This window comes from Chionomys nivalis, chromosome 4 (assembly GCF_950005125.1).
Source record: "Chionomys nivalis chromosome 4, mChiNiv1.1, whole genome shotgun sequence".
Lineage (NCBI taxonomy): Eukaryota > Metazoa > Chordata > Mammalia > Rodentia > Cricetidae > Chionomys > Chionomys nivalis.
This window is the reverse complement of record NC_080089.1, coordinates 35,645,431-35,664,059: the sequence shown is the minus strand read 5'-3', so window position 1 is coordinate 35,664,059 and position 18,629 is coordinate 35,645,431. Positions and strand designations below refer to the sequence as shown.

At 44.9% G+C, this 18,629-nt stretch overlaps 1 protein-coding gene across 3 annotated transcripts in view; it reads right to left on the bottom strand.

Annotated features, from left to right (window-relative positions):
- Positions 1-18,629, bottom strand: part of Fez1 (fasciculation and elongation protein zeta 1) — a 52,747-nt gene that overhangs the window by 18,824 nt on the left and 15,294 nt on the right. For all 3 annotated transcript variants that reach the window (XM_057768046.1, XM_057768048.1, XM_057768049.1), the window contains 2 exons: positions 13,034-13,133; positions 1,071-1,157 (listed from right to left, as the gene is read on the bottom strand). In XM_057768046.1, the coding sequence (XP_057624029.1) occupies positions 1,071-1,157; positions 13,034-13,133 (187 nt within the window). The remainder of the gene's footprint in view (positions 1-1,070; positions 1,158-13,033; positions 13,134-18,629) is intronic.

The window sequence follows — 18,629 nt, the reverse complement described above, 5'->3', positions numbered from 1 at the left end:
TTCCTTTGCAGATGGTTGTGGCTGCTGAGAATTGAACTCAGGACCTCTGGAAGAGCAGCAAGTGCTCTTAACCGCTGAGTCATCTCTCTCCAGTCCCAATCCCCTATTCTTTACCCATATTAAATCCTACTTTTTAAAAAAATAAATAAAAAGAAAAAACTGAATCCTACTTTTAGCCATAGGCTTGAAGATCACCTCTACTAAGATGCTCTTTCTGGCTCTGCTGATCCCAGTGGGGCGCACTCAGAACAGCTCGAAAGCTGGCGTGGTGTCTAGCTCAAATAAGCACTCACAGATGTTTGTTGACTGGGAAGAAGACTCAGCACTTCTGAAGTGAGGAATCACTAAAATTACATCATAAACTCCATCCCTAAAGTGAAACATGGCCTCCCCCTTCCCACAAAGACAGAATGTCTCTAAACGCCTTTTGGAAGGCTAAAAAATTCCAGAGTTCTATAAAATGTGATAAAACATCCACCACACAGAAAACTCACCTGTTACCATGTCTTCAAAAAACTAGCATTTAAGACCCCTTCCTTAAGTGCCCAAGCTCCAAGTATAAGGAATCTCCAGAGAGCTGGGCATAGTGGCACATGCTTTTAATCCCAAGACTTGGGGGGCAGAGACAGGGGATCTTTGAGTTTGAGGCCAGCCTGGTCTACAGAGCAAGTTCCCGGTCAGCCAGGACTACACAGAGGAAACCCTGTCTTGAGAAAAACAAAATTAAAGAACAAAAAGAAACAAATAAAAAATAACGTTAAAAAAGAAAAATAATAGTCTACAGAGGCTTTTCAGGGAGTAAAGCCAGGAAACTAAACATGGCTCCAGCTGTTGTCACCAAGTGCTACAACCAACCCAGGTCCTAGGAATTGTGTCCATGTCTACTGTGAGCAGATCAACTGAGACATAAAGAGCCTCTTATCAAAGCTACTGTACTCATCAGCAAGGCAGCACGAGACCGCGTATCTTTCTTCTGACTTGGATGAATGAGGCACGGATGCCGTCTTCCACATTTTCCTATTAGAACAAAGGCTCCCTCCCGGGATGTGAGCGGGGATTCTCATTCATACCTGATCAGCTGTGAGTAGAGGCTCTTCATTGATGCCAGAGTCATTTTCGCTCTTCTCGTTGAACTCTTCTTCTTCCTTCTCGTGGATCTGAAGGAGAAGGGACAATAACAATGTAACCATCAGCAGTAGACTAGCTACTCCGCCCCTTTTTAGGCTCCCACTGTACTGATCTGAAGGAGAAGGGGCAGTGACAATGTAACCATCAGCAGTAGACTAGCTACGCTGCCCCTTTCTAGCCTCCCGCTGTCTAAACAGCCCAACCATTAGCACCAAGACTAACTGAAGGGTCGTTTTAACCTCCCGTCGTATAAAGAGAAAATATGGAGAGGAGTCTGAGTTTCATCTTATTCAGTCATACAGCAGGCATTGCCCGCATGGCCAGAAGAAGACAACAGGGTAGGAGTGGGCAGCACCATTCTGACTCAAGGGGCTCAGCAGGGTTCTTTAACTCCCAAGCAGGTTCTCCTCGGATGAAGCAGGAACCTTCTCACAGTGAGTGACATCACAGCTAGCTCATGCAGCAAATATATGCTTTAAGTAGTGTCAGTTGGGCAAGAGAGAGGAAGGGGAGAAAGGAACGAAAGGAAAGAAAAGAGCAAGGAGGACAAACTAAAGCCTAAGAAAAACAGTGAAAAGGGAATTCTGTTTAGTTCATTTGTCCTGTGCCCCCTCAACTCTATAATCCAAAGAGTCTAGAAGTTCACAACTATTGAGATGCCCGAAGGTGTCTAAGTCCAACAATACATCGCAACAACTCTGGCTTCACTGGCCGTACTGCAAACCGTTAATGATCCAGAGTTTATGTTCGCATCCTGCACACATTCAGTCACCCACCCTAAGAATCTCTCCTTCCAAGAATCCAGATGAAAATCACACAGGTGTTGGCAAAAGAGATCCAGGAAATCCCTCCACAGAGCCACCTCGCATATAGGAGCCGCTCTTCCTTGGTTCTGAGAGCTAATATGTTGGTTGGCCTGTCCCCTGGGACACTTCTTCCTATTCTATCAGGAAGCACTGGGGTGAGGTCCCAGCTGCTGTGTAATCTAGCCTCAAAACTTCCTTCTTTGAGCTCCACTCTGGCAGGTACTCCCCAACCGTGCACATGCCCTCCTATCTCTGCCTAAAGCCAGGACGTTGTCATTATAAGGAAAAACATTCAGCAAATATATCATGAATGCCATCTGTTCTCAACCTGGAGAAGGGGCAAGGCAGGTAGGGAGAGGGAATCACGGGAGGAGCTGCTGGGCAGATGGCAGCATCTATTTCTGCAGTGGAATCCATCATACGCTTGTGTCTCTGCCAAGGCTACCACCCGCGGTACTGCTTGTTTCTACAGCTCCCCACTGGGCAGAACAAAACTCCTGGGGCCACACTTTGTTCATAGTTACATTTACATGGCAGAACTTCCCAAGAGTCAGGCAGTCCTGAGGTAGGAATGTGGCTCTTATTGGGAAACGGGAGGATTTTGTTTTCTGTATGAGTTACTTGGTTTGTTTGTATTATTTATATATGAGTCCTCTGTCCGCAGGAACACCTGTGTGCCAGAAGACAGCATCAGATCCCACTCATAGATGGTTGTGAGCCACCATGTGGTTGCTGGGACTTGAACTCAGGTTCTCTGGAAGAGCAGCTGGTGCTCTTAACTTCTGAGCCACATCTCTTCAGCCCCTGGACTTATAAGTCTCTGACAGGAACCTTAGTCTATAACTCAAATCAGATATGAAGGGTTGAAATGAAGGCTATGGAAATGCAATGTGTAGCTATGTATGGTGGTGTACACTTGTAATCCCCAGGAACCTGCCTGACTCCACTTTGAAGGCAGAAGCCGTTCAGTTGTATTGTTAAAAAGAAGTTTCTATGTACTCTAAGAGCTGAGTTTCCTAAAACCTGATCTTCCCCAATCCATGACCTTTCTTTCTTTAGTTTGTTGTTTTGTTTTGTTTTTGTTTTGCTTTTTTTTAAGTGTTTATTTATTATGTATACAATATTCTGTCTGTGTGTCTGCCTGTCGGCCAGAAGAGGGCACCAGACCTCATTACAGATAGTTGTGAGCCACCATGTGGTTGCTGGGAATTGAACTCAGGACCTTTGGAAGAGCAGGCAATGCTCTTAACCTCTGAGCCATCTCTCCAGCCCCCTTGTTTTGCTTTTTGAGACACAGTTTCTCTGGGTAGCTTTGGAGTCTGTCCTAAAACTTTGTACATCCGCCTACCTCTCCTTCCCGAGTGCTGGCATTAAAGGCATGCACCACCACTGCCCAGCCCTTGATTAGCCGAGAATGTCTTTGCCCTCCCTGATCACAAGATGTTTTTGAGGGTTTTTTTTTCTGTATTTTCTTATTGCCCCATTGTCTCTCTTCTATAAATCTGCTTTGCAACTACTCCTTTGATTTTAGTTACTAGGGGTCCCAACAATGGATTCAGGCTGCTCTCTTTAACCTGACTTAGGAGGCAGTGCTGGCCTGCCCTTAAACTTGCTTTAAATTTAGCTCAAATTGTGGTAGTAGTTTTATTCTTGCCAGTGGAATTAACAATCCCAGGTATCAAGAGGCTAAAAGAGGGTAGCATGAGCTACATAGTCCAATACTTTATTTAAAAAAAAATTACAAATAGAGTTCAAAGACAAAGGCCTGGATTCATCCTGAAGAAACAGGGAAAGACCAAGTGTAGTCAAGTCTGCCTCTAATCCCAGCAGGTGGGAGGCAGAAGATCAAGAGTTCAAGGTCATCCTCAGACCATATCTACCCAGGTCGTTCCAGGCCTGAGAGCCCCAGAAAACCAAAACCAGACGCAAGGCAAATGGGTGCTTACACTTTCTGAAATGTGGTCGAGCATCAATGCATTTTCTTCACTAACTCAATACTGCACCTTTGAACTAGATCCTCTTCTGCCCCAAGTTTCTCCCACACGTGGCGGGCAGGGCTTCTTGGGAAGGAAGGCTAATGGCTAGACATCCGTTAATGAGCCCCAGCTGTGGCCTGAGCGAGGCACTCCTGGAGTGCTCTTTCCTGTTGCCCTCTCAGGTCTGGGAATAAATTATTAGGATAAGACAAAGATCTGAAAGCCAATTACAGCCTTAGAAAAGCCACCATGAGCAATGTCACTGTTGTGAGTACTACAAGCGGTCCTTGTTCTCTTGTTTCTCAGAAATCAGGCACGGGGAAAAGAATAAACCAAAAGGCTCGGCACACACAGTGCACCCCAAGAGAGCCCCGCTCCTCCCGCCTCCTGCCACCTTTGCTCAGTCACAGGCTTCACCATATCCGCCCAGTTTCAGGTCTCCGTCTTCTGTCCGGTTTGTGTTCTGACTCTCCACGCTGCGTCACCTCGACCTGGTCCCACCAAGTTTGTGCGCCCCCACTGCCACCCCACACCCTGCTTTGCTCTGACAGCTTCTGTCACTTCCGGACAAACCTTTTCCCATCACGCTGGCTGTTTACAGACTCCACTTTCCCCCCAAACCGAGGTAGTATTTTTGAGCAAAAGGCTTAACCAAACAAGAGAGGAAGCGTTCTGGAAAACATCAGCACTGGATACTACGGTGTACGGACGCTCCTACGATTATGTGACCAGACATCAGAGTCACTTCCTTGGCCACTCGTGTGGCATGAGAAAGGTACCTCCCCCAAATGATCCACAAGCCTGTCACGTGGCACCCATTTGTGGACCAAACCTGATAGCCGTTTCCAATGCTGTCAAAGCGAATGAGGATCTTGTAAGGAAAAAGTATCCACCCAGTGTCTTTCTTCCTAGAATTAAGGAGACATAGATCCAGAATGGGAGCTGACCATAGCAAGCTTTTTTTTTATCATCTTGCTTTGAGGAGAAGGTGTGCATCAGGATTGCCACCATGAAATAAAAGTTGGAAACTCATGCAGAGCCAGTAACACTTGCTGTGTAGCCATCCACGGAAGGCTTAAGAGTCTGCTGAGTCCCTGTGTCCAACAGCAATTATAAGCCAGGGCCTTTTGCTAAAGCATCCCAGTTTATCCTGTTCCTAGAAAAAGAATTTCTACTTCATATTCAGCCTCTTTACGTATTTCCCACCCCTCCTCCACTGATTCAAATGTGTGTGGTTGCTGCAATAACATTAAGAAAACAAAGATGCATTTTTTTTTTTACCTCCAGTCAAAAAAGTAGGAAGAATAAAAGGAACCTAACAGTGTGTGCTCAGCCCCAAGGAATGGCACTATGTCCCTTTTGTGCTTGTGAACAACCAGGAACCATCTGTGTGGGCTAAGTCAAGGGCTCTGTATTCGCACAGCAAGATGCTCCATGGTATTTGGTCAACAAACACTTATTGAAAGAATTAGTGAACAAATGACAAAGAGAGGACAGGGTGGTGCAGTCAGGGCCCAGACTCAGCACCGCCTCCACATAACAGAGCCTCCTCGTTGCCTGGAGATGAATTACAAAGATGGATCTTCCTGTCCCGGATGTCTGTCTCCTCTTATCTTAGCGTCAATCACTATCTACTATGAAGTGAAGGTTACAGGGGTCAAAAGATGATCTTTTTATGTCATAGGCAGGAACAGAATAGAATGATTCATTTAAAAACCCAACCAGAGTAGATAATTGTCAAATAATAGCATCTACATGTACAATTCAAGGATAAAATTTTGACCTAAAATCTAAGTGCACAGTTATTCACCAAGCATCATCTATGTACAGCTAAGCTACAATGGACCTCTAAGTGGATCCCCACATTGTCTTTCTTGAAGTTCCCACATGCTACAATTATTTAAACCACCTCCTGTTTCCATTTATTTGCAGTAGAAGGAAGGCACACCGAACATTGCACGCACAGTTACCTCTGCTTCCTCCCCAGGTTCTAATAAAATGAGAGTAAGTGGATTTAAAATAAGACTATTCCACAGGAGCAAAATATGTTAAAGGAAGTCAGCAATGAATAAGGTGCTTGCTGGGAAGCAGCTGCTGGCCCAGGGGCCGGAGAGCCACACCCTCTCCAAGCAGACCTTCAAAGGTAAATGCGTTCACACTGAAGATGTTGGAAAGCTTGGGAGCCGGAGCCCTCAGGTTGGCAGTGAGAATGAGGTTAAAAAGATGAGGACTAAGTGAGATTAAAAAGTAGGGGTGCACTGAGTGGTGGCAGTGCACACCTTTAATCCTAGCACTTAGGATTAAACTCTGTGAGTTTGAGACCAGCCTGGTCTACAAGAGCTAGTTCCAGGAGGGGGCTCCAAAGCTACAGAGAAACCTTGTCTCAAAAAAACAATAGAAAATGTTGGGGTGTTTCCTTGGGGGCAGCTGGACCCCAGGTCTCTTCTAGCAGCCATGGAGAAAGGCTGCGACAATCCTGTCACCCTAGGGAGAGCTGGTGGTTTCACCGGTGAAGTTGAAGCAGCGAGGCTCCTGTCTCAGACACACCAGACAACTTGACAGAGCCTGGGATGGGGGTGTCTTACAAAATCAGAGGGAGCTAGTCTGCAGACTCATCAGACTCCAGTCTCCTTCCCTAAGGGGCATCTGAGGAACACTGCTCTCACACCAGGCACTGGAGGGGTTTCTAATTAGAGGACGATGTAATACAGATACATGCCAGCTCTCAGGATCTCCAGGGGAAATGATAGACCCTTCGATCACTCAAGAGCACGGCCTAACACTATTTCTTCTAAATAGACTATGATAACTGAAATGTACAATGCACAGTGTGCCCTGGAGAAAACACTCTATAAAAATACCAAGAGCATAATAACACAGGCCTGTGATTCCAGAGACCTAAGAGGCTGAGAAGGAGAATCTAAAGGCTCAAGACTGCTTGACAAGTCAGTAAGCTTCCCCTACTCCCTTCTGGAATAAAACAAAACAAAAGCTGGTGGCGCTCACCTTTAATCTTGGGAGGCATAGGCAGGAGGGTGGATCTCTGTGAATCAAAGGCCAGTGTGGTCTACATGGTGAGTTCCAGGATAGCCAGGGTGCACAGTGAGACCCTGTCTCAAGGAAACAAAACTGAACAAAGTGGAGAGGTATAGAATCAGGTCCATTACAAGGAACAAAATGGAGCGCCAAGGAAAAATGAAAAAAGAAATTAAGAAGTCTGGGGAGCTGGCTCAGTGTTTAAAAGTACTAGCTGCTCTTCCAGAGGACCCAGGTTCAATTCCAAGCACTCACATAGCATCTAACAGTCATCTGTAACTCCAGTTCCAGGGGACCTGATATCCTCGTTTGACCTCTGCAGGCACCAGGCACATAAATATAGTACAGACAAACATGCAAGCAAAAGAGCCATAAAAAAAAATTAATATTATGATCTAATGGCCTGGCCTGTCACCCGGGTACCCTGTCCCTTTAAGGGACAAGCCCCGCCTACTCCATTTACTTCTTAGGGTATTTTTATTTAGTTCCTGAGTCCTGTGAGTCTCTCTCTTCCCTTTCAGAGGGAATGCTTCAATTCAGAGCAAATAGCTACACAACAAAAGGTCATAAAACAAGCTGGATGTTATCCTGTTTGGTGAATGAATTTATGTTCTATTGCCATTGTTTCCTTTTTAAATGTTTGGTAGATCACTGCAATGAAACCACCTGGGCCTGGACTTTTTCTCTAGAATATTTGTGTGTGTGTGTGTGTGTGTGTGTGTGTGTGTGTGTGTGTGTGTGTGAATGCAGGTGCTCATGGAGGTTAGAAGTTGGGGATGGTGGTTTAGCCCTGGAGCCAGAGTACCAGCAGTTGTGAGCTCCCCAGCATGTGTGTTGGAAACCGAATTTAAGTCCTCTGGAAGAAGAGTAAGTGCTCTTAACATCTGGGCCATCTCTCCAGCTCCAGTTATTGTGAATTTAATGATTCAGCTAGACTGGCTAGCTGGGTAAGCCTCCTCTGGCTCCACTTCCCATCAGTGAGATTATAGGTACACAGGCCATGCTCAGTTTTTTACATGGATGCTGGGGATTTGAACTCAGATCTTCATGCTTTTGCAGTTAGTATATCACCACTGAACTATCTCCCCAGATCCCTGAATAATAGATTTCAAGGAATTTATTCATTTAATCTATCAATGAATGCATTAACCATGAACTTAAATATAATCTTTTTAATTAATTAATTAATTTTTTTTTTTTTTTTTTTTTGGTTTTTCGAGACAGGGTTTCTCTGTGGTTTTGGAGCCTGTCCTGGAACTAGCTCTTGTAGACCAGGCTGGCCTGGATCCCAAGTTCTGGGATTAAAGGAGTTCACTACCACTGCCCAGCCTAATATATGGTATTTTTAAGACCCAGGAAGCTCCCAAAAGTGACAAGAGTCACCAGACCCCTCGTTAAAGTCATATAATCAGTAACAATTGTTGTCAATGGGAGACTCTAGTTGTGCAAGGAGCTCCAAGGATGAAGTTTTCACAAGTCTCCACCCATGCTGGGAGCAGCTGTTCAAGGATGCAGACCTTTGTCATCCATGCTCTTATAAGTAACCTCAATAAATTCACCACTTCACTAAGTCGGACTTGAGTATAATGATTCCTTTGGTTTGTCATCAATGCCCTATCTAGGAGGTAAATGGACATTTATTCGTGTTTCCTCAGAAAGTCACATAAGACCTTAGAACAAAAGAAAGGAAATTAGGGAGGGAAGGAGGGAGGGAAAGAAAGAAAGAAAGAAAGAAAGAAAGAAAGAAAGGAAGGAAGGAAGGAAGGAAGGAAGGAAGGAAGGAAGAAAGAAAGAAAGAAAGAAAGAAAGAAAGAAAGAAAGAAAGAATAGGATTGGGCCTATTGACCCACAGCCCAGTATAATCTCTGCTCAAACAGGCTAAACTAGAAAGACTGGAAGCTTGGAGGCCAGCCTAAACTGTGAAGTGAATTCCAGGAAAACCTAGGTTATATAGTGAGACCTGGTCTCAAACAGGCAACAAAATGTAATGGTTTAAGTAAAATGCTGCAGATCCCCGAGGGGCACAGTAGCAGAAATGCTGCAGGTCCCCGAGTGGTGGGCAGTGGACCATGAGACCATGCAGCAGGTCCCCAAGCAGCAGCAGGGCCTACTGAGTTCAATGGCACCAATGTAATGGTTTGTTTAAGTAAAATGTTGCAGGGCCCCGAGTGGCAGCAGTAGGCAGCAGTCCCGAGACCATGGTGGCCACGAAGGCAGCCGGGTCCCAGGCAGGGAGCCGCAAGGTGGTGAGAGACCAAGACAGATAGGCACATCATGCAGAAAAAGTGGGTATTTATTTAGTGGGTTATGGAAGGGAAGGAAAAAGGGGGAAGGGAAGAAGGGAGAAGAGTAGAGAGAGGCAGAGAGGGGGGAAGGAAGGGAAGAACTGGGGAGAAGGGAACGAGACAAAAGCTGCCTCTTTGGGAGAGAGACAGAAAAGAAGGGACTCATGATGGACAGGGGATGGAGTGGGCGTGACTTGTCTCTTACAGGGACAGGAAAGATCATTACACAAAATTTGCTCACAATAGTTCATAGCCAGGGAAACCAGGTTTGCCAATCCCTTAAAAGTTAAAAATAGATCTGCTAAATGGCTCAGCCTTCCAGACCCCCAGGCTTTCCTAATAGAAAGGGAAGCACATACTCCTACAATGATGTATATAATAATGTCCAAAGCAGCTTTGTTCATAAATTTCTGAATGGCTTTTTTTTTTCTGGTTTTTCGAGACAGGGTTTCTCTGTGGTTTTGGAGCCTGTCCTGGAACTAGCTCTTGTAGACCAGGCTGGTCTTGAACTCACAGAGATCCGCCTGCCTCTGCCTCCCAAGTGCTGGGATTAAAGGTGTACGCCACCACTGCCCGGCTCTGAATGGTTTTTCAAGACAGGGTTTCTCTGTGTAGCCTTGGCTGTCCTGGAACTAGCTCTGTAGACCAGGCTGGTTCGAACTCAGAAATTCACCTGGCGTACCTCCCGAGTGATGGAATTAAATGTGTATGCCATCACTACTGGGTGGTTGATCTTTTGTAACTGTATAAATGTGTCACTTTGATTTCAACAAAGCCCAAATCATTCTCATTGCAGTCAGGATTGAACAGTGTCTATGATATTTAATTCAATTCCTTATTTTAGTCATAAAGACAAGCATAAAGAGGTAGGGAAACAAACAACTGATTCTTGGCAATATCCACAAATAGAAGATTACAAAGGCTCATGAAATCCAGACTGCCCAGTTGTATACATATACTATGAGTATTTGGTTTGTCAGGCTAACAGAAGGATTTCGGAGTACTGGTCAACCTGTTAAGTCATTTAAACTGGGGTCAGTTAAAGTTCTTCTTCAGTTAAAGTCTTATTCTTCTAATAAAGCCAGGTGGTAATGGAGAATGAGATAAAGCGGACTTCTTCCATCAACTTTTATCACCTGTCCTGTGCCAGACTTAAATAACCCAGCAAAATCTGCCTCTTGAATCACGATGACTTGATTGATTTCTATAGCTAGACTCATTGCATTATTTCGACCGTCTTTTATTTTGGGTGACTACAAGATACTGTACAGACCTGTGCTGCAAGAGAAAATGCACAGCAGGAGTTCAGAGTGGACCTGAGACCCAGGCTCCCATGTCAGTGTGAGTGTTCTTGCAGTAAAATATTGCCTCAAAGTCATTGTCTTGCCTGCCAATGAAGCCTTGAGGTCCCGAGTATTCTGTACTGCTCATGATTAGAAAACTTAAGAAGGATATGAAGCATTCAACAAATGCTGATCTCTTCACTGTTGTATTTTGAGCAATAGTCTGCAGATAGAGTGCCCAGTCAGGGAAATCTGCTTCCTGCTCTTTTACTTGGGACCAATTCTTGAGCTTCCAGGAAGACGTGATACACCACTATTCACCATTTGCTGAGTCCCCACCACCCAGGGCTGTGCCAGCATTTCTGAATACAAAATTGTCAATTTTTTTCATGGCTGAAACTAGAAAGCCAAACAAAGTAGAAACTGTCTTTTTTTTTTTTTTTTTTTTGGTTTTTCCAAGACAGAGTTTCTCTGTAGTTTTGGAGCCTGTCCTGGAACTAGCTCTTGTAGACCAGGCTGGCCTTGAACTCACAGAGATTTGCCAACCAAGTGCTGGGATTAAAAGTGTGTGCCACTACTCCCCAGCGAAATACCATTGTGCAGCCTTTTCACCTGCATATGACGTCAGTGTTTGTGGATGTCTTCCCCCATCCACCACCACTCAGTGTTTTCAGAAACATCGACCTCCAAAGTGACAAGGCCAGTAGCACCTTAAGTCGCAGGTAGAACCCTTGTGAATGGTATTAATCCCTTATAAAATAAGTTCAAGGAATCTCATTTGCCCCTTCTACGATATGTGAACCTCACAAGAAAGTGCCACCCACGAACAGGAATTGGCCTTCCCCACAGACTGAATCTGCCGGCCACTTGATCTTAGATTTCCAGTCTCTAGAACTATGGGGAATAAATGTCCTTTTTTTTTTTCTCCTGAGACAGGGTTTTTCTGTGTAGCCCTTGCTGTACAGGATCTTGCTTTGTAAACCAGACTAGCCTTGAACAGAGATCCGCCTGCCTGTGCCTCAGGAGTGCTGGGATTAAAGGCGTGCACCACCTTAGTTTATAAATCAGTCAGAGATGCTTTGCTCTGCTGACTAAAATACCACTACATATATAGTCTATGTATGTACAGTCAGTCTATATATGTGTATACATATATGTATATATATATATATATATACAGTCAGTTCACCAGGAGCACTATGGATTTTCTGAGAGACTATACAATCAACTTAAAAGAAGGCACCAATTTCCTTTTCTTAAAAGTGTGTGTGTGTGTGTGTGTGTGTGTGTGTGTGTGTGTGTGTGTGTGTGTGTGAATTTAATGCCATTTGTATGAGGATGCCTACAGAGGCTGAGGAGGGTATCAGATCCCTTGGAGCTGCAGTTACAGGCAGTTGTTAAGCCATCTGACATGGTGCTAGGAACTGACCTCGGGTCTTCTGCCAGAGCAGCAAATGCTCTTAACTACTGAGCCATCTCTTCAGCTCCATTGAAGCCCTAAGTCATCTTCTGTACTTGAAAAGGAACAAACACAACAGCTTCTTACCCACTGTGCAGTCGACTCATCTGGGCCCTGGCTCTAACCAGCAGGCGTTACAGTCCACCAGCGCTTGCTCAAACAATGTTTCTGATGGGACTAAACCCTAATTCTTAAAAATGTTGTTGTTTGTATATCTGTGGGGACTAGGGTCTCACTCTCTAGTGTAGCCTTGCTCAAACTTATGGCAGTTCTCCTTCCTCAGCCCCAAGAGGGCTGGGATTATTACAGGTATGCCATCAGAATGCCTGGGGAAGTGGGTGGCCAGTTGAGAAGACCTGAATAAAAATGGCCTCCATAGGTTCACAGGGAGTGGCACTATTAGGAGGTGTGGGCTTGCTGAAGGAGGCGTGGCCTCATTGGAGGAAATGTCTTAGTTCTTTTGCTGCCATCTGCAGATCAAGATGTAGATTTCTGTGGGGTGGTTGTGGTGCAAGCTTTTAATTCCAGCACTCGGGAGGCAGAGGCAGGTAGATGTCTGTGAATTTGAGGCCAGCCTGATCTATAGAGCGAGTTCCAGGACAGGCTCCAATTCTACAGAGAAACCCTGTGTTGAAAAACAAAAAGAAACAAACAAACAAAAAAAGATGTAGATTTCTTAGCTCCTTCTCCACAACATCTGCCTGCTTTCCTGCCTCGATGATAATGGACACTAAACCTCTAAACCGTATTAAATGTTTTCCTTTCTAAGAGTTGCTGTGGTCAAGGTGTCTCTTCACAGCAGTAGGAACCCTAACGAAGACACCATTCTTACTCTTTTTATGCATGGCCATCCCAGTGACCTCAGACACACCAGGTCTCCTTCCTACCTTATGTTTTATCTTTCTCAACAGCCGTCGAGAGACATTGAGTCTGGCGATGCTGTATTCCCGACAGTGACTCTGAACTAGTGCTTTAGAAGGCTCTTGAGTTGTCGGACAGTTTTCTATCTGGTTTCCATATCCCCCCAATCCTGACTAAATAGCGGGCCCCAGAGAGGTACCTCCGTGTCAGAGCTGTTGCCGTTCAGAGCCTCAATGTTTGGGTCCCTCCAGTCTTCTGAGAGTGAAGGGATGTAATTGTCTGTCAGAGCATCCCAAACCCTGTAAACAAAGAAAAGCTCTCATTAGCACACATCTGCGGCCTGACCCCGCCTGAAGGAAGGAAGAGCCGGGCCAAGCCAGAGACAGGCTGCTGTGTGTGCCAGGCTGAGGTCATCTGCCTTCCAGCATGCAGGGGCAGCAGCTGAAAAACAGAAGTCAAGGCGTGTCCAGAGGGGAAAGTCATGAGCATGGGGCTGGGGCCCTGTCCAGAGGGTTCAGAGGGAAAGGTGTTCCATTTTTGTTTAGAAATTAATCTGTACCCTGACCAAATAGTTTATTCTTGAATCTCAGAAGGCCCTTTCCTATAGTCTAAGAGAACCAGAGGGTAGAGGAGAAGGTTGGGCAGATACCCTATCTGAGACTGGTGACATATTTCAACTTGAGAGGCTTCCAGTCTTCTCTCAGGAATTAGGGCCTTGAAATCTAACATGGGCAAGAGGATAATACCAATACTGTGACTGTTCACTTCTTTTCCAAAGTGCCCCAGGGAGCACACGGCAACACAACCATGTGTTCTTCTTATGTAGAGCTTAAAGGAGCCGTGTTTCCATTTGTACTAAAGCAAATGTACAAAATGGAAAAAAGCCGGGCATGGTGACACTCACCTCTAACCCCAGCACTGGGGAGGCACAGACAGTGGATCTCTATGAGTTGGAGGCTAGTCTGGTTTACATACTAAGTTTCAGGCCAGCGGGGGCTGCATAGTCACACAATTAGTTTTTAGAAGGGAAAGATGTTATATTTCTTCTTGATTCTTTACACACACACACACAAAGGGTCACTTGATTTCCTAACATCTCTTTGGCAAAAAGGGAGTGTTGGGGACCAAGGTTATAGTTTAGTGATAGAGCATTTGCCTAGCAGGTACAAGGATGAGCGGAGATGATTTGAAAAAAATTCTGATGTCACAAGCATATCAGGAAAATGAATGAATTAGTAGGCACCTGATCACAGACATTTGAAATCAAATACACAGTTATAAGGTAACTGTCATAAAACTAAAAATAGAATAAATTATATAGATACATAAAAAGATTTTTCTGGAAAATTAATGTATGTAAAACCGGTAAATAAAAAAAAACTCATGAAAACAATTTATTGACAGGAGAGGAGAGGCATCTACTTGGTATTTTTTATTTAGCATACAAGAAAGCACTTTGAGAGAATAAAGTCATCAAGTGTTCATGTGACAGCCACTCAGCAAGGTTTCAGAGCCTGCTTCCTGTGTGTGCATGTGTGTGGGGGTTGTGTATGCAAATTCACCTTGTACATGTGTGTGTGGATACCAGAGGATGACTGCTATAGAATATTATTTAAAGATTTGCTACATTTTTATGCTGTCAAACATTTAATGATGCAAAGATGTGTTGCATTCTTTTTGTTGTTGATGATGCACTCTTTTATGTTGCATTTGTTTAACTTTGTGAAGCTGTGTTACTTTGCCTGTCTAAAACACCTGATTGTTCTAATAAAGAGTTGAACAGCCAATAGCAAAACAGGAGAAAGGATAGGCGGGGCTGCCAGTCAGAGAGAATAAATAGGAAAAAAAGAGACAAAAAAGGGACTGAGAAAATAAGGAGCGAGCCACCCAGCCAGACACTGAATAAGAAGGAAAGAAAAGACATATAGAAACAGAAAAAGGTAAAAGACGAGAGGCAAAAGGTAGACAGGATAATTTAAGAAAAGTCATCAAGAAATAAGCCAAGCTAAGGCTGGATGTCTGTAAGTAATAATAAGTCTTCATGTATATTTATTTGGGAGCTGGGTGGAAAGAAAGCCAACTGCAGATGACTTTGGGTGTCTTCTATTGCTCTTCACCGTATTTTTTTGAGACCAAGTCTCTCGCTGAACCTATCATTTTGGCTAGGTTAGCAGCCAGTGAGTCCCCATGCTCTACCTGCCTCTGCCCCTTCAACACTAATGTTCCACACGAACTCACCTGCTGCACCCAACTTTTAACATGGGTGCTGGGAATCCAAACTCAGGTCTTCATGCTATGTGGCAAGCACTTCATCCACTAGGCCATTTCCCCAGCCCCGGAGCCTGCATCTTAAACCATGAATGATATCCCAGGTGCTGTCAGGCACTTGTATAAAGCCAAGTCCCACCAGCATTGTGGAACCAAGAAGAAAATACGTCTTGCTAACTCAAAAAAAATGCTCCACCCACCACCCCCACTGGAAAGGTCATGGGCCTGCTCTTAAATCACTGTGCTTTGGAATGAATGCTTTGGGAAAGAATCCTCCTGCAGTTGTGTCCCTGCAGGAAATGCTGGAGAAACGAGACTCAGCAAAGTTCCAAATAGGCTGTGTCTTTTGTTCCCGAAGGGAAGCTGGGATCTCAAGGGACTGCACCTCTTCTATTGACCTTGAGACTGCTAAAGTCCAGAACCTGATAGTCACAAGCTTTTCATCCCTGAGCCTTCATTGACTACTCTGCCGTTTAGTTTTACTTTGAAGACACCGGTTCACTAAATAGCCCTGGCTGGCCTGAAACTTGTTATGTAGATCCGGACTGCCTCTAAGTTTAAGGTGTGTGCCACCACTTTCAGCAACTAGTGAATTTTCAGGCTAATTTCGGGTTCTAGGCAACTTCCCAACCCTGTATGTCCTGAAGATTTCAAACCATCTTCGTGTTTTCTTTCCTTTTCATCCTTCCAAGTCCATGAATGACCTTCAAGCTGAGGCTCCTCCAGTCTCTTGCACTCCCTTGTAGTCACTCAACTGCCGTCCTCTCTCACATGCAGTTCCTGAGCGCAGCCCTCCTCTAAGCTGTCCATGAAGATGAACGCGTTCATCACTCACAGTTCTCCAGGCTGTTGCCTATGAGAACCTAGAACGCACTGTTGGCAATCACATCGCCCAGATTTACACATTCACTAACAGCAGGGGTGGCCTTTGAACACTGGCCGCACAGCAGCAAACCTGCTGGCCTCCCCACGATTTCAGCTCTTCGTGATTCAGATTATGGCTGACATTGGTATGGGCATCAGAATTTGATAAACCGAGTTTCAAATCATAAACTGAAGCAGCGATTTAGACACCAATTCTAAGTGCAAAGTCCCCACTGACGTTATTCTGACTGGGGATCAGGGGGTGCCAGGACTTCTTTGGGGGACTCCAGCCCACAGCTGTGGTTCACAGAAGGCAAAGGCAGAACATGCCAGCCAGCCTCAAGAATGGAGACCCCCACCCATGTGGTGGCCGATGGGGGGGGGGGTCAGTTTAGGGTTCTTATGAGTGGATATATTCCCTTTTATACTTTTTTTTTTTGAGATAAGGTCTCACTATGTAGCCCTGGCTATCCTGGAAGGCGTTTTGTAGCCCAGGTTGGCCTCAAACCCTCAGCAATATCCCTGTTTATGCCTGCTTCTGCTGGGATTAAGGCCACTGTGGGACCCAGCCATGACAAGCTCAATAAAGGCCTGAATCACAGTAGTTTACCCTGAGGCAATACCTGGTTCCAAGAAAGACCACAAACTAAGACCACCAGGTACCACCCAGGAATAGACCATTCAAAGGAAATTCCTAATGTTCCTTTGAATAGATAGGATCACCTGCCAGCACACATTCACCAGGGCACCCCTAGACAAATGTCAGCCAATCAGGGCTCCTGAACCTTAGAAAGCCCTTACCCCACACCATTGCTACTATAAAAACTCAATCCTAACTGAGGCTGGGGCTCTCCGATCATTCCAATATGTTGGACACACAGGGAGTCTGAGTTTGCAATCTTGTTTTCACTTTTACATAGGGGACTCGGTCTCCTTGTTGGTTTGGTTGGGGGGATTCTGAGATCTGGGCATAACAGCCACCACACCTGGCTACTTTGAGATTTAAACTCTTTTTTTTTTTTTTTTTTTTTGGTTTTTCGAGACAGGGTTTTACTGTAGTTTTAGAGCTTGTCCTGAAACTAGCTCTCGTAGACCAGGCTGGCCTTGAACTCACAGAGATCCACCTAACTCTGCCTCCCAAGCACTGGGATTAAAGGCGTGCACCACCACCGCCCAGGGAGATTTAAACTCTTCTCAGGGAAGAAGATGTAACTCAGTGGTGTAACAAGCATTGGTCTGGTATGTGCAAGGGCCTGGGCTCCCTCTCCAGAACAATAAACAAACAGATAAATGCCGCACTCTAGGAAGCATCCTGTCATTTACTCTTACTGTGGAGAAGGTGGAGAAGGGAGACTTTGCCTGTTTGGAGGTGCTAGCTGGAGAAGGCAGCGGCTCGCATATCCTTGGCCAAAGAACAGCTTCCTCAGGATGGCTCTACCTGGGAAGGTTCTACTCCTTGACCATTTGATTCAGTTTCAGGAGGGATTCATGTGGGTGGTGAAGGAGGAAGGGGACACTCCCCTAGCTAGCCAGATCAGCCTAGTTTAACACTGGTGATTATTGGGGTGTTAGCTGTCACAGACTGCTTTCCCATCCAAGTAGAGAGATTTTTTTTTTTTTTTTTTTTTTTTTTTTGGTTTTTCGAGACAGGGTTTCTCTGTAGCTTTTGGAGCCTGTCCTGGAACTCCCTTTGTAGACCAGGCTGGCCTCGAACCAAGTAGAGAGATTTTGCAAGCTCCCTTCACTTTCATTTACCAAACATACAAGATTAATCAGGTTGTCTCTTTCCTTGCCATGAGGCAGCCTTGAAGCCTGAGATTTAATTTGGTCCCCATGGTCAGAGAGAAGGTTCTTTGTCTGCATACTTCTTTTCTTTTGGTTCTTTAAAACAAGGTCCCGCTTGTAGCCCAAATTAACCTAGAACTAGCAGCAATCCTCCTGAAACTGCCCCTAGTGCCGGAATCCTAAACATGAGCTTCTATATGTGTGTTTTAGTTTGGTCTTGGTGTCCGTAGAATCCTTTACCCTGACTTTTACTGAAGTGGGCCAGGCATTTGAAAAAGGGTGCTGTCTGAGTGTGAGCAGCCCTAATGGAGTAGATTTGTACAAAGACATGTATACACGTTGCAAGCCTGAACCTGGCAACATACCATCAGGGCTACATCAGTCCTAATAAACACACACACAATCTAGACATGTAGACTGACAATATAATAAGCAGCTCAAAGTGCTAATTAAACTTTAAGCTAGCAACAAATTCCATAACTGTCTTTGAGTCAGCCATTTCCAAGTCCAATAATACAAGGCCCATGCTCACACATGTGTACGCTTTTGTAGTCGTACCTTTGCACAACATTTTTAGATTCTCTCGAGTATATAAATAGAACAACAGTATTTCTCCCTTGTACATGGGGAACTGAACCTCTAAGAAGAGAACTTCTAGTTGAGACCGTGTAGTCCTGGTTGTCCTGGAACTCAATCTGTACACCAGACTGACCTTGAACTCCCAAAGAGCCGGCTGCCTCTGCCTTCCGAGTGCTGGGACTAAAAGGTGTGTGCCAACAACAACACCAAGCTAGAAAGAACAGAATTTCTTAAAGATAACTTATCTACCAAATTTCCCCATTTGACTTATCTGCCATTTAAAATATGTCTAGTGATAG